Source organism: Pholis gunnellus (assembly GCF_910591455.1).
Source record: "Pholis gunnellus genome assembly, chromosome: 19".
In the NCBI taxonomy this organism is placed as follows: domain Eukaryota; kingdom Metazoa; phylum Chordata; class Actinopteri; order Perciformes; family Pholidae; genus Pholis; species Pholis gunnellus.
In genome coordinates, this window is record NC_136546.1 from 6,567,674 (window position 1) to 6,591,293 (window position 23,620).

General features: G+C 43.4%; 1 protein-coding gene across 1 annotated transcript in view; it reads right to left on the bottom strand.

The window, feature by feature from the left end:
- LOC306711887 (afadin-like) overlaps nt 1–23,620 on the bottom strand; it is an 88,548-nt gene that overhangs the window by 50,723 nt on the left and 14,205 nt on the right. The window contains 8 exon segments of the mRNA XM_079180962.1: nt 65–159; nt 3,368–3,517; nt 3,761–3,845; nt 5,395–5,552; nt 7,668–7,828; nt 8,054–8,211; nt 8,592–8,704; nt 8,860–9,055. Coding sequence (XP_079037088.1) covers nt 65–159; nt 3,368–3,517; nt 3,761–3,845; nt 5,395–5,552; nt 7,668–7,828; nt 8,054–8,211; nt 8,592–8,704; nt 8,860–9,055 — 1,116 coding nt within the window.

The following is a 23,620-nucleotide window of genomic DNA, read 5'->3' on the forward strand; positions in this document are numbered from 1 at the left end:
GAATTCACTCTTTATTCGCTCGCAGTGACTGAACTGCCAGCGTGTTTTTTTGTGACGTAGTTACCTGGATGGCTCCGTCCTCTGTGCAGTCTGAGCCCACCTCGGTGATGCTGTGCTGAAGCCGGTACAGCTTTGGTTTGTCCCGGGAGTCAGACCCGTCTAGACGCGCGCACAAACACATTCAAGCGCTCACATTTAGCACCGGGCATCTCCTCACATCACAAGGGAACTGTAGTATACACAATCAGCCTCACACACTCATATATCAACTGTCCACACACAGCTGACAGGAAGGAGCCAATACAGATTGGACTACAGTGAGTAATGCACTGCTAAAGTGGCAAAATAAACTGTGGGTGGGCTGGTTGTGCTGCAGAGCAATTATTGATCGTTAGTAATTAGGAGTTTAGTAAAAAGCAAAGCGGCATATTAGTTCACCAAAGAAAAAGGGGGGAAACATTGGCTGCTCTGGGGGGGAAAGAAATTCTGGGGGGGAAATGAAAGGGCATCAGAAAAACCTCAGAACCAACTTCTAAAAATAATACAGAAAAAAGCTAATATGACATGGCTACTAGGACAGCTTGGCCTTTCCAGTGATTTAATGAAGTTTAAGAATAAACCGGCTCCTTTGTTACGTTGGAAATTCACTTATTTGCTTTCTCGCTGAGTTAGATGACATCATTGATACACCTCTCATGTCCATACGGTAAACACGAAGCTAAAGCCAGCAGCCGGGTGGCTTGTTTTAGCTTAGCATAGGTGGATTTTGCTGCCCTTGGTAGCTAGTCTTTTTGCTAAGCTAAGCAAGCTAAGCGGCTTCATATTTATCGTACAGTTGAGTGTTATGAATCCTCTCAACTAACTCTAAGCACATGTATTGCAAAATGTCAAAAAGTTACTTTAAACTGACGTAATAAAGGAACTGAGGTCTTAAATCTAAATTGCTAATAGTTGTAGCTATAGAGTGCTGCAGGAATGAGTCCCAAAACCCGGAAAGGAGTCAGCATTGTTTTACATTCTCGTCTCAAGGTCAATGTGTTTCTTAAATGTGTGATGCCTAAAATAAGCTCTGTAGTTAACACAAGCTTCAGACATATTAACTTTTTGTTCTACGACACAAAACGTGTCAGTAAACACCCCTCTTGGGATTCTGGAGCTTTTATGAAAGATGGGTTGCCAACCAGTGGCTAAATGAGACTAAAAGTCTGCCTTTATCTTAGCGGTGGTGACATTAAGTTGTGTGACCGTGGTGTCGTTCCCTTATAGCCTAATCTTAGCTTTGTACTTCTGGCAATTGCATTCATGCTTTAAAATCCCACAAAAGCGGTTTTGTGAAGAGTATCTTGCTTTGCCACAGAGCTTGTTTCAAAAAATACAATTGGCTTGTTGTCCAGCTAACCAGGGCGACGCTAACTTCAATCCCATCAGCCATTGCAACAGACACAGAGGAGGTGTGGTGCATTATTTTACCTTCGTGGTGCCGATAGGCGTAGTAGGCATAGTGATTCCCTCGCCCTAGGCAAACAGGCAGGCAGGTGCGGAGGAAGAAGGACACATGCACAAGACCCCACAAACACACACACAAACAAACACACACACCATGCCATAAGAAGGTGGGAAAGAAAGACACATAGCAGAGGGTGAAAATGCAGCAAGGAGGGAAAATGCAGCATTACCTTGTTAAACCATTATTTGGATGGAGGCATACAAGCATAGACACACACACACGCGCACACACACACTGTTCCTGAGCACCTTTCACTGTCTACTTTTTAGATATAATGCAATACTATTTTACCAGACAGTATGTCCTAATTCTAAATGAACTTTAAAGGATAACCTAAATGTACCTAAAAAAACCCAACCTATTAACATGACACCTTAAACAAAGATCTGCACATCAGTTGAACCACCGTTCTAAATGAATATGGTGGATTGAGCTGCAGGTAACCGAAGCTGCAATCATTCCTTTACAGCCTTAAAACGCACCAATCAAAGCCACTGCACTGATCTAAATTGGTTATGAAGAAGGCAGGACCAAACACACACACACTCACTCACACACACCCATACATATAGTCCCAGCACCCATTATTTGGGAGAGCCACCAAATCAATGTCCCATCTTTTCCACAGACTGTGATCAACCTGACAGGGAATGATGTAGATGTGTTGGTATATCCTTGGACCAGACCCACTCTTTTCCCCTACACCGCCTCAGCACCACAGTTTACTGCTGAGAAGTGTTTGGGTCACCATCAGCCCAAATAAGTTAATGACATGAGGCGTATGACAAAGAGGAAGCTCAAGAGAGAGAGAGAGGGGGGGGGGGGGGGGGGTCAGTAGCAAGAAACAAGCAGTTAGTGCTGGTCGCATTTAGCAAGGTGAAGCTGTTGTTTCCCAAGATGCCTCGGTAGATTTGTTTTTAAGCATCACACTGGTGTCTCCATACTGGGATTTCCTCACTGCATTCCAGGAGTTTTGTTGTAGCAACTCACCTTTTGTTGTACTCCAAGCCTCTCAACCTACCCAGTCTACTTATAATTCAGACATTATAACTGTGTTGTACTGCACAAAAGACATATTTTAATTCTACCCACTTCTAGCCATGATCGTGCCGTTTCCATAGAGATGCAGGACTTATTTATTGCCGAGAAAAACGAGGCCACAGTGAGTAAAATGTGGCAGGTGTTTAAAAAAAACCCACCTGGAATCTCCTTGGGATTCAGAGGACATTTTCTTTTTAAAGGTTTTTATTCAGTCAGTGTTCATAAAGCAGTGTGATGTCAACTGTACCTCCAGGATTCTGGCATATTCATCTTGTTCAACTGGGTCACTATATTTACATTTCTGGTGCAGGATTTGTAATGCAGAGATTTTTTCGTGCACACTTAAATTCAGCTGAACTCCGCATTGGATTGTTATTACAGATCTATACTTCTGTACTTCAAGCTGAAAAAAAAAAACTGCATAGAACTTCATCCATATCAAATTTGGGTTGTGGAATGGAAGTGAAGCGGAGGTAACATACACCATCATCTGCAGGTAAATTGAGCTGATTCTAAGAGCTGCCTCATATATATATATATATATATATATACACACACACACTGCAGCCAGTCTTAACCCCCTGCTGTGGTTTTGATGTGGATGTGCTGGAAGGAGCAGAAACCACAGAACACACGTGATTTACTCACATTAGCGCGAGTAACCTTTGAGTAACCCTGAATATTATCTACTGCAGCTACCCTGCAGCCTGCTGGCCGCTACCTGTCGTAGCAGCAGCGCTCCTCCGGGTAGCGACTGATGCATACTAGACCTAAGACATCCCAGATACAGGGGCAGACATGAGGGTGTTGTGGTTCTACCTGGGCTCAGCTCCACCAAGTAAGGCAGTTTCTCTGGAGGCAGTGAGCTGTTGCTGCCGTCCTTCCTTTGCAGGCCTTTGTCGTCCACTTTCCTTCCCTTCCTCCCTTGGTAGTCGGGGGGTCTCTTCTTCAGCTGGAACACTAGCGATCCTGATACACGGCATAACAAAAAAAAAACTTTAGCATGTCACACCGAAATGTCGTATTATTCGCCAACAGGACTAAAGAGGTGAGGAGCTACTAACACAGTTGTAATGGCTGCAAGGCAGCAGGAGGGGGCGGTAGCAGGCAAGAGAAGAGCAACTGAACTTGGGAGAAGCACACTTTTAGAATTTTTGTGAGGTGTGTGTGACAGAGAGCATGTTTCTAAGTGTGTGTGTGTTTGTGTGTTACCTCTGTCAGCAGGCCAGTCCCTGAAGATCTGCAGTGGACACTCAGAATCGTCCAGAATCGCCTCCTTGCCCGACTTATCGTCCTGCTGCGAAGAAGACACAGAAAACAAATCAGTCACCTCAAGCACATACATAAATGCAATTCTGCCAGTGACTCTGTAGATGTGTTCGACTATCAGTGACAGCAAATATTGCAGAAAAATGCAACAACAAAACACAAACAAGGGAGCAAAAAAGATTTGTGTTATTCATCCATCTACGATGTAGATTGTCGCTCATAGAATGAGCATATCTGTAAATTAAATGTGTCTGAAAGATTATACGATTTACAGATAAAGATGCTTAGTTAAAGCCGTATTGATTAATAAGATGACTAAACTTCATTCAACACATTAGATTGTGTGAAGTGTACAGTATGTACTGGATGTAAATGGACTCCTATATGGCAGAACACACATTTTTATGTTGTCACGATGAGTCATTACAAACAGTGTGAACTGGTTTGGAGAACAAAGGCCAAAGATATAGGTTTCCCCTCCCTAATGAAATGATGATGTTCTCAGGCTTTGTAAATATTGCAGTTGTTCTGCAGACTGTAGTCTAGAGCCGTCCTACATCCCTCCATCCAGTTTAGTCTCAGTTAACATCTCCCTCCCCCCTAAAAACACACACACACACACACACACACACACACACACAAGCTGACATGCTACTAGCTAGAATACTAGTGCTTGTTCCTCATGCTCACTAACCTAATGGACTTTTCCTGTGCTTTAGTCTCTTCAGCAAATTGCTACTGACTATCAACAGTGCGTGTGTGTGCGTGTGTGTGTGTGTGTGGTGTAGTCCCAGGAGAGTCTTCCACTGTAGTGGCTGTGGGAGCAGCAGTTATTTCATATGATTGGCCATAGCCAGAGTCCATCTGAGAGGATAGATATTGGAGAGGCTGTGAAGAGGGCAGCCAAGTTCACCGCCACGGACACACACACACACCCACCAAAAGACAGACACATACAAACGTAGACATAGAGCATCTGCTGCTGCTATAGCACTCAGTCTGAAAGCAATTGCAGTCCTCCCAAAGGTTTTAGTGCCAAGCAGCATTCTGTCTCAATCTGCCAGTCCGTTGTGTGCATTATATGTGTGTGTGTGTGTGTGTGTGTGTGTGTGTGTGTGTGTGTGTGTATGACCTTGGCTGTCCTCTGCAAAGAGCCTCTCAGAAGGGAGATGGATGATGGAGATGTGTTTATTGATGAGATAAGGAAGATCGAGGTTGTGTTTAGTGGAGAAGTAAGAGGGTGTAGGTGTTAAGAAGTGGGCAGTGGTCAGCAGTACACTCCCTTTTGAATTTCTGCATGTCAGATGATGACAAATAAGGTGCTGTACAGTATATCTCAATGTGATCTTGTTGAACGGTATCCACTGCAGCTGGAGGGGCTTGCAAGTCACACATTTTAAAAAAGGACAAAACTTGCATATTTCTAAAGCCAAGTTTTCCTAAAAGTAGTTTAACTTGTACGGGAACAGAACAAATGTGATGGTTTTGGTTTGTGCTTGGGTGGAGGAGGTGTTTTGAGATGATGAGGTCCTCAAAGATAAAAGGTGAAGGAGTTGCAGTGAGATAGGAGTCGTTACCCGGGCGATGCAGTACTCTCTGGGGTTCTCCTTCTCCAGCCCGTACTTCTCCAGCGCCTCCACCACGGCAAAGTCGGCCGCGTCTCTTGTGGAGAGAAGGATGGTCTTATATGGGATGTTGGGCTTCAGACTGTCAGCATATATCCGCAAAGTGCCCCCTGCGGGAAAGAACGAAACACATATTTTGTTAGTAAATGCCCCCTTCTATACTGTATGCTGCTGTAATCCTGTAAATGTCCCCGCTGTGGGACTAATAAAGGATTATCTTATTTGATCTTATCTTAACAAATGCTGTGCTGCTTTAGCCCTCTATGATGACTGAAGCCGCTATATTGTAAATATAGTATACACTTGAACTGATATTGATTTTATTTTTTAGGTGGCTTTGCTTATATACGTGTTGCTGCTGTCCACATCCAAAGGAATGTGTTTGCTCCCGTGCTGGTACTCATGTCTGCTTGTCCAAGTGTGTCTACGACTATTGAACACTGACGCTGGAAAAAAAATATGTCTTCCTCAGCTCGAAACATCTATGCCACTCAATAACGGTAATGATCAGTCCTTCGGGAAACGTCCCTCTGGACATAGAACCCAACACGTTTCCGTGAAGGCACACCGACTTGAATATATATGACATGAATACGCCGAACAGGAAAGTTAAAGTGCTGAATTACATTTTCCTTAAAAAAAAAAAAAAAAAAAAAAAAACTAGAACCAGTAGATGGAGGGCAGTTACTGTAGCACTCGTAAAATACATTTAATGCACCACACTTTCATCCGGGGACACGCGCGGCCGCGTGACCGTGATGTGTCAACTAGAAATGATCACCTTCGTAAAACCCACATGGGAGTCTTCAGCAAAGCAAACGGGGTTTTTTTTCAGAGGCAATTACACAAAATGAGCTTGTTCAAAATAGCAGTTACTGCTGAGACAACGTCATTGTCTAACCGCAAGCCACCCTGTCCCACCGTGTGTGTGTGTGTGTGTGTGCGTGTGTGTGTGTGGGGACGGTGGTTAAAGCAGTTTTTAGAGTCGGGTTCACTGGTCCATCTGTCTGTCTGGCAGAACGATTAGGTAGTGTGTGAGTCACCCGAACCAGCCAGCGTGTTTGTGTTCATTCAACGTGGACATATTTCTTTTGGTGTGGGTCAACACGTCAGCTTGAGACGTCCCTCACAGACATATGGTCTTCTGTGGACCAGCTGATGATAAAAAAAAATGAGCACTACTGGTGGTGATTACAACTGCAGAACACCTCAGCTTCTTCCGCCTCCCCTGGCAGATTTCTGGAGCTCCGTCACGCTGCACAATGTTCGAGTCGCTCTGCAGACTTTCTCTGGGGTTCACGTCAGGTTTTCTTGAAGTCACACAAGGACATCGGGACTTTGCATGATGTCATATTCACTCTGGGAGCAGATTCTTTTTAGATTTGGCTCCACTTATCGTTCCCTAAATCCTGATCAGTCTTTTGGCTCCTACTGCTGTGAGGCATCCCTGTCATTTCCACAAACGCTGTGCTACATACTACATAGTAGGGATGCTGTTAGCTGGGTGCTACTTGTTCTTTCCAGGTTCAGCACAGAGACTCCTTCCACCTCAGTTAGATAAAGTCTTCTTACAAAAGCCTGTATAACTGCCTCAATCTCATTCAAGCTTATCTGCATTTTTCTGTTGCTACTTTTCATTAATCTAGCTCAATGGGAAGATGACATCCCCACTCTTAATCTACTGTACTCTGGTCAACTGTGTCTCTGGACACCATCAAATCTTATAAACGGTCTAGAATGAGGCTGAACAGTTACACTTTTTTTGCCTCATCAAAGAAAATGATGCTACTCCTATGTGTCTCGGATTGCTCAAGTGCTCTCTTGTCTTGGCAGGCCGTTATGTCTTTAACTCGGAGGTGCAGCAGAGATGGTTGTCCTTATAACAAGTTCACCAATCTCTGCAGAGAGCTCTTACAAAGAAACCATCAAGCTCTTCATCACTCCTTCGACTACGACCGACGTGCCTGGGTGCTGCGTCTGGGCACACAGCCAGTTAGAGGAAGACTTTTCCTACATTTCATAATAAAGAATCCAATTAAGCTCCAGGGAATGTTTCTTCATTCCCTTATCTGGATCTATGCCTCAACACTGTTCTGTCGGTGATGTCATTGGCTTGTTTTCAAGCTGGGTTTGGAAGGAAATGGTCTGGATACACGTGTGTGTGTGTGTGTGTGTTGTTGTCTTTTTAAAGGGGTCATTAGAGGCTCCATGAACAGTTCAAGTACCTGAGTCAGGCCTCCCGTCACTGCTCATGAACTCCTGCATGCGTTTCTCCAGTTTCTGCTGGCGTCTCCTCTTCATCACCACCTCTGGGTTGGAGATTGTCCTGGTAAAGCTGGTCTCCGGCATGTCCTTGTAAACCTCTGCCGCCAGGCGACTGTTTTCCCTAAACCACAGGGGGGGGGGGGGGGATGACGTGGGGAGAAGACAGAATAGGTGAGGGAGAAAAAAGAAGATAGATGAAGAAACGGAAAGGTCGAATATTCTTTCCTCTTTTAGAGCTTTTTGTGCTTTTCTTGGCATAATAAAAAAAAAAAAATGAGATCCTCTCCAAGGGCTGGGAGGATGTATAAGGGCAAGACAGTAAGATGGATGAGCGAGTGAGTCTTACCCGTCCTCCCGGATGAGCGCCTGCTCGTCTCCATCGGGGATCCGGGCGAACTCCTTCTCCCTCTTCTTCTCCTTCTTCTTCTCCTTCTTGGATAAAGTCCTCTTGAAGTTCTGGATCACGCCGTCCTTCTCCTTCTCTGGACCATTACTCTGACTCTTCTGGCAGAGAGGGGAAGAAGCGTTAATGAGGTGCTCTAAGAGACTACGAGGGGAGTGAACTAACTGAATGAGGAAAAGAGGATTTTCTTTAATCATCTTACACATATCTTACTTTGTCAAATTAAATATTTCACTCGATCGTATTGCAGGAAACATCTCAACATGAGAGGTCTGCATTCGTCCAATCGTCCCAATCAAGTACACAAAAATGTCTCCAAATACCAACATGTATCCAGATATGCTAGATGAGGTATGTTGCCAGTAGCTTTAGGTGCTTTAAGGAGATCTTTTTTCTGACGGATGAATGAACGGATGAGTCCGCTCACTAGTGAACCGACTCGACCTGGTTAACAGACAACAACAGAGAGAGAGCAGCCGACCTTAGGGAGGATGTCGTTCTCGTTCTTCAGGACAAAGCGGCCTTCTCTGTCGTCTTTGTTCCAGTTCAGCTGAACGACTAGAGGCTTCTCGTCCAGGTCCAGCTGACGCTCTTCTAATATACACACACACACACACACACACACACACATACATACAGACACACCAGTTCATCTGAGAGTCCACTATGTCATAGTATTATTATTCCTAACATTGAAACACTGAATTGTTAAGATATCTCTCTTCTTATCCCCAGTTTATGGGACTCACCGCCACTGACGTGGACCTCATACAGCGAGTATCTTGGCGAGGACAGCATCCTCATGTCGGGTCTGAACTTCTCGGCGAGCGTCTCAATGACGTCCTGCGTTGTCGCGGTGCTCGACACTCTGATGCACTTGGTGGCGAAGTTGCCGGCAACGCGGTCCTGGAAGTAGAACCGCATCACGCCGTGGAACTCCAAGTCCTGTTCCAAGAGAGAGCGAGACAATTTTACAAACTGTTAACTGGAGGTGGGTGGTTTTTTTAAGTGCAGAAATACATTCTACATTCAGTACGTTAATGTTTACATGCATACGAAAACCTGTTAACTGACAATATGTTTGGCATTAAGGAAGAGAACTTATTCATTTCAAGCCAACAGATTCAAATGCTCCTTGATGATCGTCATCAAGCCAGGACAGTGAGGTGACTGTTCAGCAGCCTCGACTGTCACGGGAGAACAGAAGCAACACTGGCTGAGAGCCAGGAAGTGCAGTGTGTCAGCAGGTTGTGTGACGTCAAGAAAAGAAGGGTTGCTTTCGTCATTCGCCGACCTGGTTTTCAAACCTCCTTCACTTACTTCTGTGCACTGCTACCGACTTCAATAACGTTGTTTCCTAAAAACTTCCATTGAAAGGTGGTTGTGGTTGTCTGTGTGTGGTGTTAATTCTAGGGAATGTATTCAAATCATATAACTCCGATTTATTATTTTTAATTTACTTGGGTGCAGCTTATTTGCAAGGAAATTCTTATTGTCCCTATAATAATGACCAAACAGACATAACTTCTTTCCAGGACATGTCCTTACTTCCTGGTTCATGAATAAAGCGCTGCCATTAAATGTGTTTTAGACTTCTCTCACGGTGCTGGCCTGAGGAAACCGCTCTCTCTTACACAAACACACCCTAGACCGGCTCAAGCACAGCCAGTGCCGATGCTGGATGTGAAAGCAGCCGGCTGAAATACACACCCAGGGCTATCTACACTGTACGCGCATGTAGATGCAAATCTATTGCCTGCATGTTGACATTTCTGTAGTGTACTACGGAACAAGAATGTCTTAAAAACATACACACCCAGTGCTGCTATAATCATATGTATCACGGTGCTGACACAGCATGCGTGTGTGCATTCGTTAAGGTTCAGCCGTAAAACTGGCCTCATATTTCATTGTAGCTGCCATTTGGAAAGCCTTAGATCTCCGAGGGAGCTTGTAGACATTACAAAGCGAGCATGTGCTCAAAACTAATAGGCGATATAATCTTGCTCTCAGCGATAAAAAAAAAGGAAAAAAAACACTGAACCAGGACGGAAACGATCATGTACCATCCCAGCGAAGTCAAACCGGATGCTAAACTGTCACAGTAATATGGTAGCAACCATGTGCAAAGTAGCGTAAACACAATAAAATAAGAGGAGTCACGACATCACAATATATAGCCTTGAACCTTGCATACAAATCTCTTTAAGGTTTTACTGCTTACAAACTTGTCCTTATTCGTGATGTTAGAAGAGGATGCTGTGCCTTCCGAAGTGGAAATCCCCTGACTGTGGTTATTGTACAACGAAGGTATCTTTCCTGTCAGGACGCCAACAAAGCAAATTTGAATTTGAATTCTCAGCGTTTCAGCGGGATAGACAAGTGGCCAAACGAGGGTGTGTGAGTGTGTGTGTGTGTGTGAAAGAGAGAGCAGGGTGATTTGAGGCAACGATTTACACAATTTAGTAGTTTAGTAGATGTGAGGACTGACTGGACAGAGAGTAGGAAAAAAAGAGAGGAATGCTGATGAAAAGGTTTTCTTCTTCTTTCTTTAAATAAAAAACTAATGGTTCCTCTCTCTCCTCAGCTCTTTCTCACCCAGGTCCCACGCCTGATAGAGACACAGTCGGGCAGAGTGGAAACACTGAGCGTAGTTTCGATAGGCGAGGGTGGAGTTGGGAATGTGTGTGTTGTGATTTACTGCTGGAATGTGGGTCATTGACGGTTGCCGTAGTCAAGCTTGCGTAACTGTTGGTAACTGTTACTGTGGAGATTTTGGTCCACTTGGGTTCAAACAAAGCCCAGCTAAGAGCCAGCGGTGGATAATTAACCCGCTGTCCGGTACAAGTGCAACCGCATGTAGTTCAAGTCCAGTGCAGCAGTCCTCCTCCCCCCGTTCCTCAGGTACATGGTACAGTCCGGTCCAAATTTCCTGCATGTCCAAGCCAAAGTCCAGTGCTAAACCACCATTTATCAAGGCCATGGTCCAATCCTACACTCCCATACCTCCAGACGTTACTGGAGCTCAAGTCCAGAACAACAGCCATGTTCCCTCACACCTCCAAGGCATGTTCCAGAAGAACACTTCCAAACTCTTAATATTTGTGTGGCCTTTTGCTAACATTTGCTACGCTCCAAAAAATAATACATCACTGTTCAATCAATCAATCACTCAACTGCATTCTGACTACACTGAATAGGTCAAACCTCTCAGTCTCTGCCACTATGATAATGTCATCGAACAAGGCTGCTTGGGTGAATGATGGGAGGTGTAGTCTTGAAGTAGTAGTAATAGTGTGTAGTGGATAGTTTATAAATGAACTACTACCTTCAACAACCACTTGCACAATGACTCCACGGCATACTTGGACGAATGCCACACACACAAAACTTAATAACCGATTGTGAAAGGTGTGACTTATCTTTAAAGCTGTAAAAGACAATAATTCACTCAATAATACATGAGGTGCTGGTGCTTACACAAACAATGCAAAAGAGATGTTCTCTGTAATTGATGCTGGCTTCATTTGACAAATAAAAAAACAAGGAGCAATTATTTCTAAAGGGCACAAACCTGACCTCGCCATGTTTAGCGTGTCATTTTAAAGCTTATTTGAGCGTCTCAGCTAAATTTCCAAAAAGGAGAAATTGTCATGTGGCAAAAACTAGAACAAACTGTTCTGTTTATACTTTCTGCAGCTTTGATTGTAATAATCCCCAACAGCTTTTATTATTTCGCAAAAGGCACTCGGGCTGACGGGAAATGCTAATGCAGCAGTATGTCACCGAACACAACAGCAGCGCTACCCGCTGTCTGTCTGTCTGTCTCTCTCTCACACACACAGCGATACCATCAACTGAGGTTTGATGTTGGACTACTTCTATCACTGTGGGAATGTGTTTATATAGTGGGTTAACAAACGGTGCATGTACACACCTCTAACGCTGATCCTAATTAACTAATGTGTAATTACTGTGTGTGTATTGACCAATATGGTATTGTAGTGTGTGTGCCTTTTGTCACTATGCCAGGAAGAGGCATCAGCGCGCACACACACACACACACACACACACACACACACGATACCTGTGACTAAACTTGTAAGACAGGACTATTTATGACACACATAATAATAATCGACTTCTGCCAATAAAAGTTTCAGTGATTTACTCTGTGATTACACTGAATAGAAATGTTTTTTCATCCTGAACAGTCAAAATATCACCTATTATTTGCTTAATAAAGTTATATACCGTGTTCAAAATCCAGTATTGCTAAAATAAGGTTTTTATTTCACTTTCCTCCAAGTCCCCCCTATATGGCATTTATAGGCACAATATAACCGTACTGCAACATAGACGTAAGCAGATAAAAGTGGTAAATAATGTATTTGTCAACAGCTGCGGCTCCTGCTGTTAGCACTCATGAGGCTGCTGGAAAAAAACAGATAATGACGACATAGTACAATAAGTACACAGTATACGGATACTAGAAACCCGGTATGATCACCTATTACTACTAAGAATGACAGTGTTGATGAGAGATGTGCGCTATTTCCTATAAGTTGCATAAATGTGCGATAGCTGGGCAGTGGTGTGTGTGTATACACTGTATAATTAAAGCTAAATTGGAGGACTTAAGTGTTTTTTGTGTTGTGTGTTTATATTACTCATTCCAGAAAAGGAGCTCACTCTTTGCAAACTAAATCAAAAAATAGTGTCTTATCTAAAAGATGAATTTTAATGCTTAAAAACTGGTATTATAAATCCCATATCGGTTAATCCTTAGCAGACACTTCCCACGTTCCCTTTTATGGTCTCAAAAAAAAAAAAAAACTTTGATCTAGCACATGCCATTTTCTCTATTACACAAAACCACACACACACACGAAAGTGAATGTGTGTGATACTCCATGTGGAGAAGACACACTGCGTGAGAGATAAACCCGACTTCAAAATCCAGCCAGCGTGCTCTCTGACCAACACCTCGGAGTCAAAGGTCTCCCAGAGGAGAGGTCGGAGGTCACGCCTGTGTTCCTATGAGAAAGTGAGTCGACTTCACTCTGTGGCTGTAAAAAAACAGATCCCACCTGGTGCCTGTCTCTCTCGTGTGTGCGTGTGCGTGTGTGTGTGTGTGTGTGTGTGTGTTAGGAAGGTGAAAGAGGTGGATTATACTTTAAGGGGACTCAAATTTTCCTGCTTGTAAAGCAGCAAATAAAAATGTACATTTGTTTATTTATTTATAAATGTATTTATTCTGTCATTATCACCTCTTCCAGGGTTTTAAGTCTTCCCAGCGCTTAACAGCGGAACATTGGTGTGTAAATCGTCATAGGAAGGAGCTGGAAAGAGTATTTATCACCATTAAGGAACTTAACTGGTTATGAAACAGTCCCACATGAGTACTGATCTTTCTATGTGACCTACATAAACAACAACCTCAGCAATAAGATTTTTATAAACTTATTCTTAATGCTTGTCATCGGTGCCAGCGGGTTGGATTTGCACCCCGCAGCAGCGTCTCCTCCTCCGGCCACGAGCAGAGCTCTGAAACACTAAAAGCCGTTCGCTCACAGGGACCGCCAATATCAACACTAAATAAAAAGCTCCTTGTAGCTTGAAGTACTGTTACATAAATCCCTCGGCGATAACTCGCACACACACACCAAACTACAGGAATTATTTCAGCGTTCTTCTTCCCTCCTATGGACTGAACAGAGAAGTACGTGGTAGTCGACTGAAATCTTTGGTACATTTGTCTTCTGTGAGGTGACAACTGTTGGATATAACTCTGGTTGTATAAAGTTGGATTATAAGCAACTTAATCTGTTAGGAATTCAACAACTGGATCAGCCAAAGAAACACTTCTGTCAGCTTATTTTATCCATGAAGAGTTTCTCAAATGACCCTTAGCTAATACCACAGCATACCACGGTGTGAGCTATAGCTTAAATATATGCATTTATATCAACATGATATAAGATTCCATACACGGTGATTAAACACTTATGCTAAACTATGCATTAGGTCACTTAACTACATAAGTAACTATTTATGAACGTCGAGTCCAGATCTCTTTGTCAAATACGGTGAGGAGAAGGGGATGGGAGGAACAACATTGGGAAGCCGCTTGCTTGCAAAAGGGAAAATATTGATTTAAGCTTCAGATGTGCACACAAGACAAAGAAATTTAGCCCGAGGAGCAGCGAGCTTGAAACACGCTGTCTGCCTGTCATCAGCCTGTTGTGTTAGAGCCTTTCTAATGTTTGTCTTTTGCTCCGTGTGGCCTTCTGTTGATCATCAGAAGCTTTGAGAAATGTTTTCACTCTTCGCGAGCGAGGAGTTTCCGATTGCGTCGTTTGTCCACGTTGGTATTTATAACTGTTCTAAGGCCATTACAAAATGCTGAGGTATAATTTGCTACCGAAAACATCCCAAACAAAGAGACAATGTTCAACCACAAACAACTGCATTCTGCAAACTTAATTTAACCCTGATGTCATCACTTGTATGATAAACCCTGCTTGGACAGAGAGCCCACTTGACAGACCAGAGCCCTTCGTCACAAACAGTTATCACTTCAGAGTTATCCGTCACCATCTCCACATCTCCTTTTCCCTCTGCGTCTTACGAGGAAGAGCAGCGGGCATCCAGAGACGTCTTTAAAAAACCATGCTGCACACACACAGCTTGGGTATATCTGTGTGTGTGTGTGTGTGTGTGTGTGTGTGTGTGTGTGTGTGTGTGTGTGTGTGTGTGTGTGTGTGTGTGTGTGTGTGTGTGTGTGTGTGTGTGTGTGTGTGTGTGTGTGTGTGTGTGTGTGTGTGTGTGTGTGTGTGTGTCAGAGAGTCAGTGAGTGCTCAGGGGGGTTATCAGGTGTTCAGGAAACAAACCAGAGCTCCATTTCCATAAACCACTTTTGGCCTCTGGTATGACGCTTCTGTGCGGACACCGAGCATTGCTGCATGTCTGAGAGCTTTCTGGTACAAATATAAGATAGCATTCAGGATTCAGGATAAGGTGTAAACCACTGGGCGGGACAATAATTCCACTATTGTCTTCCAACACTGTGACAAATTAATCTTTGCACACACACAGGGCTGATGGTCTACTGGAGACAAACTCTAAAGATCTAAATGAGATCTGACACAAACTCATTTATATCAATCATATAAACGTTCTCAATCAGTGTGTGGTGTGCTATAACAAATATCTTTAATGTTTAATTCGGGTGTGGCTTTAAATTCATGGAATATATGTGCAGTATTGTATGTGTATTGTATGTGTAGCCTACATAATTAAATCAAACTACACTTCTTTTTATAGGTTACAGATTGAATAATCCTGTAGTTCTGCTCTTAGTTCTGAAGAGAAATAGAGTTGTTAAAACTCCTGAAATACTAGTATTAAGAAGTGCTGCTCTGAGAAACACTTCAAGTAAATATACAGGTTTCTGGGGACATTTTTTGCATTTATTGACAAGAGATAGACAGGAAAGCATAGAGAGACAAAGCTAGAATCAAACCATGGACAGTCCAAAAAACTGTATGGCAGCATTTCACCACAACAGGAATGTCACCACAGACAAGTTTGTAATACTGCACATCTCTAAATATTGCAGTACTTTCTACAGTGACCCATAGTCTCACCACCCTGCTGTTAACTCCTTCAGCAACAGACATTGACTTTAATAAAAATATTAGATTCCCACTTCCCACATGTGTTCTCAATTGCACCGATACTGCAGCCCTGCGTTTCATTAAAGACAAATACTGGCAACCCAAAAAAAGGTTAAACCCTAGTTTCCATGGAAACACTAAAAACTTGAATCTTGACTTCTTTTTTTTATTGCATTGAAATGATGAATTTAAAAGAGAAGGGAGGAGAGGGGCTTTCTGGATGATGCCGTTTGAAAATGAGAATAGATTCCAGCTGCTGTGCGTCATCTTAGTCTCATCCCCACACACACACACATGCACACACACACGCACACACAGAGGAACATGAGCCTAATAAAATGAACTGAGTTCCTGAGTCAATATTGTTGCGGCCCCACCTGCAGTAACATGGGGGGATTCCTCCCTAAAGCCTGTGTCCAAGGTCAGCTGGACCGAGGTTTTTAACTCAGATGTTGGGAGGGGAAAGTCATCCCGCGTCAGATCAGACACACCGAACAGATGGAGAAAATAAAAAGAGAGGTGGAGACAAAGAATCCCATCGCGTGAAGCAGCAGAATTACTTTACCTCTTGCTTTAAATAGCCAAAGGACACCAGGCCTACGGCACATTATCCACAGTATCAAGATACCTTGGTGGTAGGATTGCAGATGTATCATCAGAAACTCAAGTCCACCTCCTGTCTTGGGCTTACTTTGTGCTTCACATTTTAAAAAGGGTTGATGATGACGTGGCCTCAAGTAAAACAAAAGGCTTGAAACTAAAGCTAGAGAAAAGTGTGGAGGAGTTCAGGCCATCTACAGGTTTTAGAAATTCCTTAAGATCCATAAAGGACTGCACAAACAAAATGTATGTTCTATTACAATGTATTTATAATAATAGATATAAATGATTATGAGATATTAGTGTTTAGTCAACTTTCATCGAAGAACAAACTGTCGATCGACAGAAAAGTTATCGGCAAATATTTTGATATGATTAATCATATGTTTTGCATGCTTTATCACACTAATTTTATGATCTACAATTACTTCTTATCAGAACAGTTTGGGTCATTGAGGGTTTATTAAAGATGTACAGTGTATAGTGCACTTAGTGACATTTGGAAACATCCAAATAAAGACCAACAGCAAATCATTTTAGCTGCTAAAAGATCTGCAACATAGGACTCCAGTCATATCTTTTCATGTCATGAATCCCTAAACAGACTCACATCAAAACACAGACCACCACCATCTGATCAGTTACTGTTAGGGGGACCGATGGGGGGGAACCTTGAGCTGTTGATTTATTGCTGACCTTTGGAACAGTCTACTGGGAGACGCATTAAGTTAGAATGAGACCTACGATTATACTTCAGCCACTCCCAGTCAGCCTAGACGTTTAGACCAAAGAAAAGAGCCAAATATTGAAATATTACTACGGTGCAGGGGTGGGGGAGAACGATTATGACTCGATGCAGAAAAGAAATAACCAAAAATGTAAAACTCAATTGTCAACGTCATGATCGCCTGTGACACCAGGCTGTCCGTTCCATACCGCAGCCCCTGAACGCAACAGACGTAATACACGTGCGTCTTGTTTATGTTCTAACTAAATACTAGCAGAGTTCTGGTGAGGCCGGCTGAGCTTGAGCAGCAGAATAGCCCCCGGCTTAAAAGCTAAAGTATGGAAGCATTTTGCTTCCTCTTCCGTCTAAGTAGGAAAGAACGAAGCGAATCACAGAAGTAGATTGCAACCTTTTTTAGACAAGGATTTGCACCCCTACTCAATAACTGAGAATCAGAGCTTTTGCGCTATGTTGCACACTTTGGAACCGAGATAACATTCATCTCAACGTTTTTACGAACACGGCGAGACTCTACAACCAAACCAAAGCTAAAGTCATGGAGTCACTGAGGAAAGCGAGTAGGATGGTAGAAACTTGTGTGATTGTAACAGCGCACTGCATCACTGTATGTATAGCGTTTGTGTTTCGTCACATGTTCCAGAAAGCGTTACTTTTGTATGAGAGCTGAATGCACATTGCCTATAACAGGGGGATGTGTTTGAAGAGAAGTCTTTATTAATTATTTATGAATAAGAGCAGCTTGTTATGTCACGTGACTGACAACACGTTCAATTTTGTGTTTTTATTACGAGGATGCTGCTAACGGCCCAACTTTATGTTTATATTTTCTTGTTGGTTCTCTTTGCAATGATTGGAAATGTAATACTGCAACTTACACATTGCTTCTAATATTGATAATGGAAGTAAATGCATCTGTTTTTTAAATTATGAATCATTACAAATATGCAGTGTTTTAAATATAGATAGTCACAGTGAGAAAAAATGAATCATGTATAGAAAAATCGTTTTATAATCACATCGTAGCCCTTTGAATCTGAATCAAATTGTGAGGTGCGTAGAGATTCCCATCCCAACTACAAAGCACTTCTGTCTTACAACATCATCTTGAAGTTCGTACTGAACATGGTGACAGCGCCGATCTGGAATGTATGTCGTTTCACTGACTATCCTGCAGAACAAAAACACCCTGAGCCACCAGGAAAAACAAAGGGAGGCAGCGGAGGCCTGTTGTCCTGACTGAATGAAATGACTAAATGCACACATTTCCTCTGTGGCTGCAAAGAAAAGCCTCTTTGTTTCAGGTGAGTTTCTGCTTCAGTATCGAGCCCCCCCCCTTCCATCCAGCTGACCCCGTCATCCTGACAGAGCAATGCATTGTGGGAAGGTATGGCATAAATCGTCTGGACCCAGTGGTGATGCCTGGCCACAAATCAGACCTGCTCGCTGCCTCAACGCCTCCGTAAGCAACCCACAGGGATCAAGGCTGGCAGCTAACTGCGTGTGCGTGTGCGGTGACTGCCCACCACAAGGCCTTTAAGAGCTGATGAGGTTGTGTCCGGTCGTACAGACACATACACAGACGCAGAGTAAACCCCACAGCTTATACGAGACATGACGTAGAGCCAACGTGGCTGACAACTTCAGCAACAGTGACGTTTAAGATGAAGATAGACACACCTCCTCTTCTGTAAATGTGACCGTTCTAGAGTCATATCATCTCTAGAATATTCAGATAATGAACCGTTCACCCACATCATTTTAACCTCAAGACATAATCCATCCACTGAAACTAAACCATGAGTTATAAACACACCAAATGTCTAATATTGGACCCATATATCACATTAAGTTGGAGCTAGATTCCAAGTAAAAATCTCTTGTTTTGTCCAACCAAAGATATTCAAATTACAAAGAAATAAAAACGCAGAAAAGCACCTCCTCTTTACTTGCTGTTTGGGGTTTGTGCTTGACTGCTGACTTAAACTTATCTAATTGATGATCTAAGAAATGTCAATTAATTTTGATTGATCGTTCAGATCAAAACATTATTCAAACTCCTGATGGCGTCAGAGACTGCAGTGAAGATGTCTGCACATGTACTCCTAATATATTTAACAACCTTTACAGCTACGCTGACCAAGGCAACGGCAGCCATCATGACAGCAGTAGCACCAATGCGCTATCTCCACACTACATAAAGGAGCTGATGTACTTGTAATAAATGTTTTCTCTATATCTTTTGTCTGTTTTCAAGAGGTGCACTGAGACAAATTCCCACTAACCATGTTGACATGGCACACAAACAACTCGTTAAGTAGAGGCCCAGGCTGTCGACCATCACAGAGCGGCCATTGTTCTCCAATGAACATCGCTGGTTCGGCTCAAAGTTAAGAGACAAGAAAAGAACACAGTGCGATGCTGCTATTACGAGGTTGGATTGTGCAGAAATACAGAATGTGCTGGTGCATTCAAAGGTGAGCTTATAATAGCAGTTAGTGGAATCTAGACTTCCAATGATGCAACCACAGAGTGTAGAAGGAATGGATGAAGTTACTGTGTAATCGCCCATCGGTTCATGGACAATGGTTTTGAAGCCTAATGTTTTGGCTTTCGCCATCCGAACACTGAGCAAGGCATTTTTAGGCAACCCTCAAACGGACACCGTAGAAGCGATCACAATGTAGCTAAAAGCACACCCTGCTTAATCATCTGTTTTATTAAGAAAAAGACTATGTTGCACTGTTTCACTGATCAGTGAAACAGTGCAACATAGTGATAAGTACGCCATAATTATGTTAGTGTATGAATGGAATTAGTCGTGTGGAAATGCAGAGTGTCCTGATTTTATGACAGGAAAACATGGAGTCTGCAATAATGTTAAATATTAACAGGGAGACCTCTGACTACAACATGATGGTACTCCAGTCATCCAAAAATAGCCGTGACAAAGTCATATCGGTTGAACTCTGGTTGAAACGTTCAAAGCAAGAGACAGAAACTAACTGGATAATGAGAGGAAGCATTCGCTTCTGCTCCATTTACTGATATTTTTGCTCTCATTCTCGGTAACTATAAAAGGAGGGAGAGAGAGAGAGAGAGAACATAGAGACCAGAAAGGTCACACATGCTCCTGGGCGTGTTTGTGTGTATCCGAGTGTGTATGTATGTACAAGAAAGATCAATAACGGTCTGCAGTGGTTTACGGGAGGGGGGACGGGGGGCTGGTTAAACACGGCACCTTGTGATCAGGGCTATGGAGTTACATACAACACATGCGTGACATGCGTGACACACACACACACACACACACACACACACACACACACACACACACACACACACACACACACACACACACACACACACACACACACACACACACACACACACACACACACACACAAACGTGAGCACAACTGTGACCTTACCAGACGTTTTTTTTCAAGGTCCCAACTAACATGCGGAGAATAGAGAAGCACTCTTCGGAAGGCGGCATGCACACATGCACGCACACACAAAACGCTCGGGATGAGGCGTTGAATTATGCAGGACGGCCCACATCTCTCTCACAGCCTTGCAGTGACTTTGGGTGAAAAGGGGGGAGGAAGAACAGTCATGTAGTAAACCCGTCTGGTATCAGAGTGTCCGTACGTCCATCCTCTTTTACCAACAGTACATCAAAGACCTCGAGAGTAATTAGCCGCAGTGTGTGTCTTTAAAGCCCGATTCACACAGGACCAGTACTATCTGGGGTCCTCTTAAGATTCTTAATAACCACAGAGGTCATCTGCGCTCTTAATCCTGGGGGGGATCTGCTCTGTCAGTAATCTGCAAAGTAAAAATTCCACAGCAAATTAGCGCAAATTCAGAGGTCATCTGATAATATTAGTCCCGTGTGAAAGTGCATCTCAGTAAAGTGTCTCCTTTTCTTTTTGAGGATGTTTCTGTGGTTTCCCCTCACACTGTGACATTGAGGGTTGTTAAGGCTTCCGTGAAAATCTATGAGATTTTTTTTATGTACAAATTCTGTATAATTATTTAGCTGCTCAGCATTAAGACCAATTTGGAGAAGGTGCAATCTAAAACCGGTAAATCGCTTAACTGAAATGAAGCAGAGATTCTGTTGTCGACAAGATCGCAACGCAAAAGTCGACTTACTCCGGCTTTCACCCACATCTCATGGTCTTCATCGGCAGACACAGCTTCCCCAGCTGTCGCACATTTACCATTATCCTACGAGACTTTTGAAGAAAAGCAAACTCAATCGCATGACTGTAGACGCTGAAACTTAAAGTTCCATCTGCTGAAGACTGGGAAGAGAGCAACGTGTTCACGGTTTATGTACAACTCCTCAAGACCAGTGAGGAGACCCAGTCTAACTTACTTTGTCTTGATGATTAAAGTGAAGGGGTTAGCCTCGAAGTTAGCAACAAACGTATTTACTTAAATAGAGAGATGGAGGCGTCTCTGTAATTGTAAGTAAAGATGTTTCTACACACATTAGTTAGATTAGTTAGATGCTCATTGTCTTGTCAGATATTAGTCTTTTCAAACTCTTCTAGTCCAGGGTCGGCATGAGACCGAGGCACCGATGGGTGCTTGTCCACAAACAGCTGACACTCCCGAGATCCACGGACGGAAACCCAACACCTGCAAGTCACTGAACGCTGCTATGGCAACCACTTCACAGCCGGGTGTCATGTTGCCATGGCGCTGGTAGGCGGGGCCATGCCCGGTTCTCAGGTGACACAGGTGGACAAAGAAAGGAGGGAGCAAAATGTGCTGCCGCAGCAAAACTGGTGGTAAGTCTCCTCATCCTCCTGACCTGAATCTCACGGCCCTGATGATTATAAATTGGACCCGAACGAGGATCTCAAAATCTCGACATCGCGTGGCTCCGTTATCACACCCTCACTATTTCACTGATGGGTTTCAAACAACCCTAAACCAAAAGTCCAAAACAGAAAGAAATTAAATGTACTAAATAAAAGAGAAAACCTGCAGAAAACTCACATTTAATAAGCTGGAAGCCACTCAGCACGAGCCTCATGTTGTGTGGGCAGTGCTGTACTGACTCCTATATTTCTACATGTCACCAGACCTATAAACGTTCCACACAACCATGTACTATAATACAACAAATGTAGCTCCATCTATGTCCAGATAAAACGCGTCTGACATGAATCTGAAACCTGTCATCATGAGGCTTGGTGTATATTTCTCCCTGGCATTAGAAATGTCTTGATGAAAGTTGCAGATATGTTGGAACCGATGCAAGTGATGCCACAAGTATTCAAATTAGTAGATGACATCATCTGGCCTTCACCAGAGCCCCGGCTCAAAGCAGGAGAAGTGCTGCTCTGAGCTCAGATCCGCACACGTGCAGGATTTAGTGCACCAGGACATTCTAGCAGTCCGTCGCAGAAAATGTTTCAAATACTTTCCTCTGGTTGGTTAAATAAATTGCCTGGTATCAACTGTGTTGTGCGGTGAACTCTGCCACTTACTGCGCTGATGGGTGATGATGTGCATTTGCATATGGCTCTGCCACCTTAGACAAACAACTGACCGGGAACAGTAGCTTGAACTGCAGCCTCCCCTTCTACGCGCACGCGCGCACGCACGCACACACACACTATAACGTCCAGACAGACCTGCATACTAACGCAAAACACATATTGGGAAGCCAGTTACAGACAAATTATTTTCTTCTCTTTCTCTTCCCTGAGGGAGATTTACACCCAAACCCTAAACTCAGATACAAGAACCCACACACACACTGGGCTTGCTTTAGCCGTGGTCACACATCACTACTGTCCTACTGCACTGCTGTGTGTTTGTGAAAGCCATTCTTATGAAAGTGGGTGGACAGCTAAGAACAACAAATATGAGCGGGTGGAGCAGCGTGTAGGGAAGTCTCCGGCACACTGAGGTCACCCACACACTATTATTGTATTTTTATGTTCAAATTCTCCACCGGGCGGGTGGGGCTGTGCAGAAACAGAAACAGGGCGAGGACGGGGCGCAGCACCATTGGGGGGGGGGGGGGGGGGGGGGGGGGGCGTTCTAACAACCAGCAGATGAGAGAAGTTAGAAAACACACAGCGCCTGCTCGTCTTAGCCAAACAGCCAATAAAAGTTATATTCCATCGACAACGGGTGTGTACGTTTGCTCTGAATGAGTCTGACATTCAGTCACACAGTCACCATGCATTTGAACTGCTCTGCAAACTTAATCTGAGCTGTGCTTTCATTTAACCAGAAGGATATATGTTCAGATTGGTAGACGATGTATGAAATGCAAAAAAATAATACACTGTTATCTGATAAGACACTGAACCTTAAGTGCTTGCTTGGACAAATGCCACGATAGTTAACACTGGGCTGTAAGTTAAAGTAGCATTAGTTGATATCTGTGGTCACTTGGGGACAGCAGAAGCATTTGAAAGCACAACATCTGATATACAGTGGAAACGGCTTATA